Source organism: Sinocyclocheilus anshuiensis, unplaced genomic scaffold, assembly GCF_001515605.1.
Source record: "Sinocyclocheilus anshuiensis isolate Anshui unplaced genomic scaffold, SAMN03320099.WGS_v1.1 scaffold283, whole genome shotgun sequence".
NCBI lineage: Eukaryota > Metazoa > Chordata > Actinopteri > Cypriniformes > Cyprinidae > Sinocyclocheilus > Sinocyclocheilus anshuiensis.
The window spans coordinates 7,040,375-7,050,374 of NW_015549605.1; the positions used below are offsets into that span (position 1 = coordinate 7,040,375).

The 10,000-nt window shown below is 37.8% G+C and overlaps 1 protein-coding gene and 1 non-coding gene across 2 annotated transcripts in view; one reads left to right on the forward strand and one right to left on the reverse strand.

Moving 5' to 3' along the window:
* The window catches only part of tbk1 (TANK-binding kinase 1), a 22,666-nt gene extending 13,839 nt beyond the window's left edge, over positions 1–8,827 (reverse strand). Inside the window, exons 1-9 of the mRNA XM_016447408.1 lie at positions 8,749–8,827; positions 7,477–7,582; positions 7,132–7,272; positions 6,062–6,191; positions 5,557–5,564; positions 4,966–5,126; positions 3,031–3,141; positions 2,781–2,960; positions 732–928 (exon numbers count right to left, since the gene is read on the reverse strand). Of these exons, the coding sequence (XP_016302894.1) occupies positions 732–928; positions 2,781–2,960; positions 3,031–3,141; positions 4,966–5,126; positions 5,557–5,564; positions 6,062–6,191; positions 7,132–7,272; positions 7,477–7,563 (1,015 nt within the window). The 5' untranslated portion in view covers positions 7,564–7,582; positions 8,749–8,827. The remainder of the gene's footprint in view (positions 1–731; positions 929–2,780; positions 2,961–3,030; positions 3,142–4,965; positions 5,127–5,556; positions 5,565–6,061; positions 6,192–7,131; positions 7,273–7,476; positions 7,583–8,748) is intronic.
* Positions 8,828–9,537: 710 nt separating this feature from the next.
* Positions 9,538–9,609, forward strand: trnam-cau (transfer RNA methionine (anticodon CAU)). Its single transcript has one exon. It is a non-coding gene; the product is annotated as a tRNA-Met (tRNA).
* The last annotated feature ends 391 nt before the right edge of the window (positions 9,610–10,000 follow it).

Sequence of the window (10,000 nt, forward strand, 5' to 3'; positions counted from 1 at the left end):
TTTTTTTTTTCTTTCTACATGTTATCTTAAGGGTTTTTCCATTGTTTTAATTTTAGTTTTAGTATAACACTATAATACCATTTATATTTTTACTTTTTTTATAATTTAAAGAAGAAACCAATCTGATGTATAGTTGACATTTGAGGCTTAATACTATAGAAAAGCACTAAAGGTTTTTCAGTTAGAGTATTTTCAGCTTGTTTAATTTCATATAAAAATACGGCATGCAGTTGCATCAAACAATGGTATAAACATCATTCAGTGTAAATTGTGATAATCGTAATTAATAATCACAATTACAATTTTAAGGCAATAATCGTCAATTATGGTTTTTGTCATAATCATGCAGCCCTATTTCCTACCGTAAATATATCAAAACTTAATTTTTGATTAGTAATATGCATTGCTAAGGACTTAATTTGGACAACTTTAAAGATGATTTTCTCAATATTTAGATTTTTATGCACCCTCAGATTCCAGATTTTCAAATAGTTGTATCTCAGCCTAATATTGTGCTATCCTAACAAATACATCAATGGAAAGCTTATTTATTCATTTATTCAAATCTCACTTTCAAAAAATTGACACTTAAGACTGGTTTTGTGCTCCAGGGTCACATATTGTACCGTGGACTTCATATTTTGCAATAATATCGTATCGTGAGATTTTGATATGGTTACATCCCTTACTTATGAGCGAGCATGGCATGACTGGGGCGTCGTCAGACTCACGGTCCTCAAACAGCAGGCCGACGGTGTTGACAGGGTCTCGGCTCAGCAGCATGATGGGATTCTCTCTGGAGGTCTTGGGGAAGGTCTGAGCCTGCTGGATGGGGTCGAAGACGAGGTGTCGGCCCTCGTACAGAAAGTCCTGATGGGATGGCGTTATGTTTGTCTGTCTGAAGAGCAGCTCCTGAAAGAGATTCGCCCTGAACGGAGAGAAAATATAACATGACACAGATTACACACAAATAAATGGACATAAAATGATCTTTACATTAGCATGAAGATGACTGCAGAACGAAAAGACCCTTTTAACATTTCTGCTGTTTTTTTACAAGCAAAAGTCGTCATGCATTCATTTACATTACATTTACATTTAGTCATTTAGCAGACGCTTTTATCCAATGAGGCCAATGGAAGCAATCAAAATCAACAAAAGAGCAATGATACGCAAGTGCTGTAACAAGTCTCAGTTAGCTTAGCGCAGTACACGTAGCAAGTTTTTTTTCTTTTTTTTTTATTATATAATAAATAAAAAGAAAACAGAGTATAGAAAAAGAATAGAGCAAGCTAGTGTTAGAGGCCTTTTTTTTGCTATTTGCTAATTGTATAATAAATAAAAAGAAAACAAATAGATAGAATACAAAAAGAATAGAGCAGATAGTGTTAGTTTTTTTTTGAGGGTCAAATAAAGATGGAAGAGATGTGTTTTTAGCCGATTCTTGCATTCGTAGCACAGTTTTAAGATTCATTGCGCTTTGTTATTCTTCTAGTTATTTACATAGCAGCTAATGAGTCTGAAGAAAACAGTTATTGCACACTGCAGTGGTGAATGAAAACTACAACAAGTATCATTTCTGCATTTCCATTTAGGATTACTTTGACATGGAAGCCTGTTTTCACCACTGAATAAAAAAAAAAATCCTTTTTATCCCAAATTTGAAGGGGGGGAGATCAGAATTCTGAGATTTAAAACAAAATTGCAATCTGACTTTTTTTCTGAGTTTCTATCTTGCAATTGTGACTTCCTTCCTCTGAATTATGAGTTTACATCTTGCTATTCTTTTTGTTTCTGCAATGGAATAAAAATGTGACTTTTTATCTCACAATTCTGATTTCTTTCATGAATGTGAGATGTTAACTTGCAATTGCACTAAATTGCTAATTTTTTATTCTGAGAAGAAAAGTCAGAATTGTGAGATTCAAAAGTCACAATTACTATTTTTTTGTTTTAATTCGGTGGAGGAAATGGGTTTGTCAATATGTAGAATTTGCAGCAAACTAACTCAGTTTTCCTGTAATTAAAACACAAAATATAGTCTTATAAATGTATGTTACATTTAAAAAAAAAAAAAGAAAACAAAACTTTATATAAAGTGCATCATTGCAGTGTGTGAAAAGGGTCCATCGCGATCAAGCGTTGTGTGTGTGAGTGAGTGAGTGTGTGTGTGAGTGTGTGTGTGAGAGTGTATGCGTGTGTGTGTGAGTGTGAGTGTATGCGTGTGTGTGTGTGTGTGTGTGTGTGTGTGTGTGAGTGTGTGCGTGTGAGTGTGTGAGTGTGCGAGTGTTTGTATGAGAGAGTGTGTGTGTGTGTGTGTGTGTGTGTGTGTGTGTGTGTGTGTGTGTGTGTGTGTGTGTGTGTATGCGTGAGTGTGAGTGTGTGTGTGAGTGAGTGTGTGTGTATGCGTGAGTGTGAGTGTGTGTGTGTGTGTGAGTGTGTATGTGTGAGAGAGTGTGTGTGTGTGTGTGTGTGTGTGTATACCTCACTTAAAGGTACAGGCTCGATGAAGAAGTTATTGGTGTCCCGCTCCTGCAGTTGTTCTAGAGTGCTCCGTAACAACACCAGGAACGGAGTCAACTGCATCTCTAACGCCAACTCCTGCATCTTGATCTGAACAAACACAGAAATACTTGTTAGTCAAAATAACACAGAATGTGTGTGTGTGTGAGCGTGTGTGAGAGTGTGAGTGTGAGTGTGAGAGTGTGAGTTTGTGTGTTTGTGTGTGAGAGTGTGAGTATGTGAATGTGTGAGTGTGTGTGAGTTGCACGCATCCTCACGTGTTGTATGCGTGTATGTAGATGTGGTGAAGCGTGGCCTGCTGCAGGCTGAACACATAGACCACGATGCGGTGTAAGATATCGCTGGTCTCAGCGAAGAACTGGTCGAAGCCCCAGCATTTCTCCTGGTCTGCTTCGAGGATGTTGGCTAGCACTGGAGTGAGGAGACTCTGAAGACCCCTGAAACACACAAACACACATCAGACACACTTCTCTAAACGAACCGGACCGTCTGGAGACTCAGACTCACTTCGAGAGGCTGCAGGAGATCGGCATCTCTGAGCTCCACTCGATCTTCCCGTTCTCAAACTTCTGATGGCCCGAGATCACGCCGGCAGGCTTCTCTGTGATGATCTTATACCTGCCAGATCAACAACAATCAGCATCTAGACAATATAGATGTAACGATTCACTCAACTCACGATGCGATACGATTCACGGTACTGATTTCACAATACAATTTTCTCATAATTTTTCTTTTTAACAAAATGAGATTTAAGACAAATTATAAATGAAAAGGTGTCCTTTTATTATTTATCCAACAAAATGCTGCACATTTCTTTGTGAAATTAAAATGTCAAATAATAAAAACTAACTTGAAATTTTTAAACAAATCCCAAATCAAATAATTAAATACAAATAAAATAAATATCTTCATATAAAACGATTCACTCAACTCACGATGCGATACGATTCACGGTACTGATTTCACCATACGATTTTCTCATGATTTTTTAACAAAATGGGTTTTAAGACAAAATGTAAATGAAAAGATGTCCTTTTATTATTTCTCAGACAAAATACTGCACATTCCTTGGTGAAACTGAAATATATTTTATGTCAAATAACAAAACTAAATAGAAATGTTAAAGCAATCGGCTCGGGGTGCCTCATTACATCCCTACTAGCCAAACTAGGGCTGGGGCGATCTTTCTGATTTTATTGATTAATAATCAAATGTAATGTTTTGCCAAGATACTTTTTTTTAAATCGAGGAATTTTGAAAAAAAAAAAAAACTATTAGCAAACGTTACAATTGGACATGTTGCCAATACACAGAATTCCGCCTCCTCCGCTATGTTTGCATCAAATAAAGCAGTTGCCATGCCAACCTGCTACTGTAAACAAGGCTTGCAACACTTGCTCCGCCTCTGGGCTCTTCTGATTGGTCCACTGTTTTGGAACCACATTGACATTGATGAGCTGCGCTGCAAGTAAAAGCTGAAATTATTTTAATTTGACACGCCGTCAAAAGATGCGAGAGCAACGGTCATATCCGTCCGGCGTCTAGGGCGTGTTTACATATAAAAACATTGAAAAGTAGCGCATCGGAATGGAAAAACGCATTCGATGCATTCTACCCTATAGTGGGCAGTGTCAAGCATCATATTACAAAAAGTATTATGATATTTTATAATCAAAACTTTTTATGATCTTGACAAAATACATACTGTTGGAAAGACCCGAGTCTCAAGATTCCAAGATTTTGTGATAGAAGTAATACTGTGGAAGAATGTATATATTTCTGACAGGAAATTGCGTCAAAAAAAAATTCAATGGAATTTGGGTGTCACCCGGTGGCTATTTTTGGTATAACGCCTAAATAAATTCTCACAGAAACCTAAATTCTTTGTTTTAAATATTGGAACGTAACTTATGGCTTTATATGGCTTTCTAATATATATCAGTTGGATTTAATTATATATCAATTTTATATTAAAAATATTTTGTAAAATGTTTCATATAAAATAAAAACTTTTCAGTACAGTACATTTAAACTTAAACTTTCATAACATTTTAATACTTTAATTTTTTGAAATTCACTTCGGCAATATTTTGCTGATTGTTTTCTTTATGAAGAGACCTAAGGGTCTGTATTCCAAAGTGTTCATGAATTACAACCATTTAAGTTCAGGAAATGCATTTTCACGTCCAAAAGTGGGGGGTCATTTGTTTTACATCAACACCATGTTGAAATGCATGTGAAGTTCTATTCACTTAGAATAGAACTTTCTTTAACCAAATGGTTAATAAAGAGAATTTTACTTGTTATGTTTTTAAGTTCACTAGTTAAATGTCAAATAAATGTAAAATTTAAATCTTGAATCAGTCAAACGGTTTTACCGTTATATCGCCCAGCCCTAAGTCAAGCATGTGAATCTGAAGTGTGCTTGATGGCACTCACATGACTTCTTTGTTCCTGCGAGGCCCTTCAAATGGTCTGAATGGCAGGCTGCCGATGGCGGCGTGATAAAATGTGACTCCGATGCTCCACAGATCCACCGTGGCTCCGTATTTCTTCTGGTGGTCTTTCCTCAGCACGGCTCGCTCGTACATGTCAGGATGCTGCAAAAACACACAGAGAGATCAGCGAGGATCACGAAACACGGGCGTCACGTTTTCTAGGGATCACAGTCGTGATTAGGCAAAAGCTGATTGTCATGCGCATCTCGTCAGTGAAGCACGGTTCTGTGATCAGCAGTAAATCTCCATCCGAAGGCCAGAGAAACTCCTAATACGCTCCGCATGACGTGTAATTAATTTTTTTATTTATATAAGTCCCATTCTTTTACATGGAGAGGGCAGGGTTTATGACCTGTACTGCATCCAGCCACCAGGGGGCGATCAAAGAGCCCACAGCTTCACTTTTCAGGACGTGTGAGGCACACCAGGTGTAAAAGTTGAAATTCTTTTAACTTGACTCAGCATCTTAAAAACACGACACTCATGTGTGAGATGCTGCAAAAGACTTGAGACACGAGCGCAACGCTCATACATGTTCATCTAGTGCGTTTACATAGAAAAACAATGGAAAAGTTGTGCATTAGCGCATCTAAAAATGTGAAACGCAGTGCTCAGGAATGGTTTTAAAAAAATAAATACTTTTTTTTTTTTTAAATCGCAGTACATAATGCCTCCTCTGCCATGTTGCCGTCAAATAAAACAGCTGCCATGCCAACTTGCTACTGTAAACAATAGCTCGCAACACTTGCCCCGCCTCCGGGGTCTTCTTATTGGTCCACTGCTCTGGAACTGACATCGATGCGCGGCGCTGCTTGTAAAAGATTAAATTCTTTTAACTTGACATGGCGCTGCAAAAGACGTGAGATGCGAGCACAATGCTCACACACATCTGTCTAGCGCGTTTACATAGAAAAACAATGGAAAAGTAGCGCACTGGAATAGAAAAACGCTTTCTGATTGAACGGCCCCTTAGTCTGAGGAACATTTTAACAATCTAAAGAACCTTTTTCCACTGAATACACCAATCTAGAACTTACCGACATCCTGCAGAACGATGAGGAACTCGTCCTCCGGGAGTCCGTAAGCGTTCGTCGGTTCCTCGAGAACCGTGTAGAGACTTCCGCACGGACAATACTCCATCACCAACACCTTGTGACGCGTGTTCGACTGACACACAACATAAACATTCAAAAAATGATCATCATATTTCTGAATGACAAGAACCTTTGACGTTCGTAGTTTGGAGCAAACAGGTATTACAGGTGTGTGCTTGTGAAAGTAAAACAGGGAAGAGTTTTCAGAACTTCAGCAGAAAAACAGAGAAGCAGAAAATCAAAACCATCATGAAACAACAGAAACTAAACTGATATTATTCTTATATGAGCTGAAAGGTTTTTTAAAGAAACAGTACACCCAAGTTTGTTTATTCATCAGATTTGGAGAAATGTAGCATTGCATCAGTGTTTCACTGCAAGTGAATGGGTGCCGTCAGAACGAGAGCTGATAGAAACATCATAATAATCCACAGCACTCCAGTCCATCAGTTAACATCTGGAGAAGACAAAAGCTGAAACAAATCCAGCATTAAGACGTTTTTAACTCAAATACGAGTCCATAATCCATAATAACGCTTCCTCCAGTGAAAAAGTCCATCTCCTGTTATCTCTCGCATCAAAATCCAGCCACATATTTGTTTAGAGCGGTTTTGGCTTGTAAACAGTGCTTGATCTGTGCAGATTTCTCTCCTGATTCAGACCGCATTAATATATACATAGCCTCATATTTTAGTTAAAAAGGTCTTAATGCTGGATTTGTCTCAGTTTTTGTCTTCTCCAGATGTTAACTGATGGAGTGGAGTGCTGTGGATTACTGTGATGTTTTTATCAGACTCTCATTCTGATGCAGCTCTCGTTCTGACGGCACCCATTCACTTGCAATGAGACACTGATGCAATGCTACATTTCTCCAAATCTGACGAAGAAACAAACTCTCGGATGGCCTGAGAGTGAGCACATTTCCATTTCTGGAGAAACTATTCCTTTATATAAGCTACATTTGACATAGCAGTTGCTAAGATAAGATCGTTTTGAGACTGCGTGGGTCTCACCTCCTCCTCAACGGCGAAGAGCTTCACGATGTTTTTGTGGTTGAGTTTTTTCAGCACCTCGAACTCCCTCATCTGGACGTCCAGCGGACGCAGGAAGCTCAGGTTATTGAACACTTTGACCGCATAGAGATCGCCGGTTTTCTGCAGACACACAGCGAGATTTTCAATCACGGTACATCACTCGGAATGAGTAAACACCAGCTGTGTAGAATGTAAACGAATCATTCAAAAGATTCACTGTCACTGAATCAAAATCCAGACTGTATCCAGACAATGTAGCTGTAGTTTACAACACAAAGCAAATGAAGTACAGACAGTGCAATATCAACATAAACACACGGATACCTTGTGTCTACCGCGGTAAACGTTAGCTGTGGCTCCCTGACCCAGCAGGTCAGACATCATCCACAGGTAGTTCGCCGTACTCTGCATGATGACTCTATAGATTCACCTGGAAACACATTAGCATATATTACATATTCATGAGGATCAGATGGATTCAATCCAAATTCTGAAAACACAAATCAAATGGCAATCCATGATAATGAACATGCACCACGGAGAAACTTCACCATATGTGACCACAAAAGCGGTCATAATTAGCATGGGTATATTTGAAGCAATAGCCAACAATACATTGTATGGGTTAAAATTATCAATTTTTCTTTTATGACAAAAATCATTGGGATATTAAGTAAAGATCATGTTCCATGAAGATATTTTGTAAATTTCCTACCGTAAATATATCAAAACTTAATTTTTGATTAGTAATATGCATTGCTAAGAACTTCATTTGAACAACTTTAAAGATGATTTTCTCAATATTTAGATTTTTTTGCACCCTCAGATTCCAGATTTTCAAATAGTTGTATCTCAGCCAAATATTGTCCTATCCTAACAAACCATACATCAATGGAAAGCTTAGCTTTCATGTGATGTATAAATCTCAATTTCAAAAAATTGACCATGAGTTATACATACTATAGTATATTTTCAGATACCATAGTATTACCATAGTATTAGCTGTCCTGTTTCGTAACAACTGTGACATTTACACCAAACTGACAAAGCACAACTGTAATCGCGGTTAATATCACGATACCGTGCGTGCTTGCCGCTGTACTGAGGATATTGTGAAATCAGCTGCGGGATTGATACAATGTTTCGCCGTGACGTCACAGAGCTGCGGGAATTTCCCGCGTCCGCGCGTGATCCTGTCAGCCTTATAGCGTGAAACTAGAATAAAATCACTTAAAAGAGACATAAAAGCAGAAGCGAGAACGAATCGTGTGGTTCAGACCATCTGTATGGGTGTTTATGACACCGAACCGCGTGAAACTGAAAGTACATTAAATATCTGACAGAATAACGCGGTTTATTATCAAGATCTTGAGATATGAATGAAGAAACCGACGAATATACATCACTGAGCGTGCGCCTTGTTTTATTCTATGCGATAAATACACTTCGATCGAAACATTGCATTGGTACGTCTAACATTAGATTAATTATGTAAACACGGCGATAATAGATTACGAATAAGAATTAGATGACACGAGCGCTGTATGAGGAGTATATGATGTATTTTATGCTAGTATTTCATGTTTATTTTCTCACCCAGAGAGCAGGAAAGTCTCTTCCGTGTTCCGTGTTTTCATCACATGAGAGACGCTGAGCGACGCAGGCTGTGTGCGCAATACCATACTACCGTACTACTCGTACTACTCGTTCTACTTCTGCAGTATCGATGCTGTGAGCGTATGCGGGGTTTTTTTAGTGCGCAGAAAGTAAAATGTTAATAGCCCGCAGCTTAGCAACGTTTATCGTTCAGTGCATAGTTTCACGTAATATTTTAATTAAAGTATATATACTGGATACTGTCCGCTAAGTAGTATGTTAGTGTTCCATTGCGCACACAGCCTTATGCAACCGTAAATATCATAGTAGAGGAGACCATAAAACTACCGTATTGGTTATTTTGTTTCAAATTTCTTTTTTACTTCTCTCTCTCTTTATTTTATTTTTTATTATAGCAGCAGATGATCTTTCACAGACATGTTATTTCCAGTGGTTTTGTGGTGAATAAAATGATTTTTTTTAAATAAATAAAAACATTTATTTGACTAATGTGCAGTGTGGTATATTTTAGTCCACCGGTAGAGGGCGCTGCTCAGCGCAGAGTAGGCTCGATTAGCCCAGATGTAGCGATAGAAGAAACGAAGTGAACTCATATGAATATCTAAAGACGTATACATATAAATACATAGTTCAAATGTAATATGAGCCACTATTATAAGTAATGTCATCATTGTAATAGTGGCTCCGTAACCTGACAGCAGAAAGCGTGTTTCTGTATTGGAGGCGTGTTGTATTGATAGACAGGGAAATTCCCGCTGGCGTTACGAAAGCAGAGTGGCGCAGCGGAAGCGTGCTGGGCCCATAACCCAGAGGTCGATGGATCGAAACCATCCTCTGCTAGCTTTTTATGTTTCATAAAAAAGTACTAACTACCCAACATAAATTAAAGACACGTATGTTAGAGAAAGCATCAAAGAAAGAACTGCAACCAACGATTTTACTGAGGCAACACAATCCATAGTTACAGTGAATATTGCTATTACACGGTTGTTATTGTGTTTTTATATTGTTTTAGTTTTACTGCAACTTGCTTACTTTTTAATCTATATTTTTAATATTGTTATTTTAAAACATTTATCATGCTATGTTATTTTTAAATTTTCATTACACCCTTTAACCATGGTTTAGCCTTTAGTAAAATGGTAGTATGTTATTTTATTTTTTTGGTATATTGATTACCATTTGTATAACCACAGTTTTATTGCAAATACCATGGTTAAACTATGGTTAA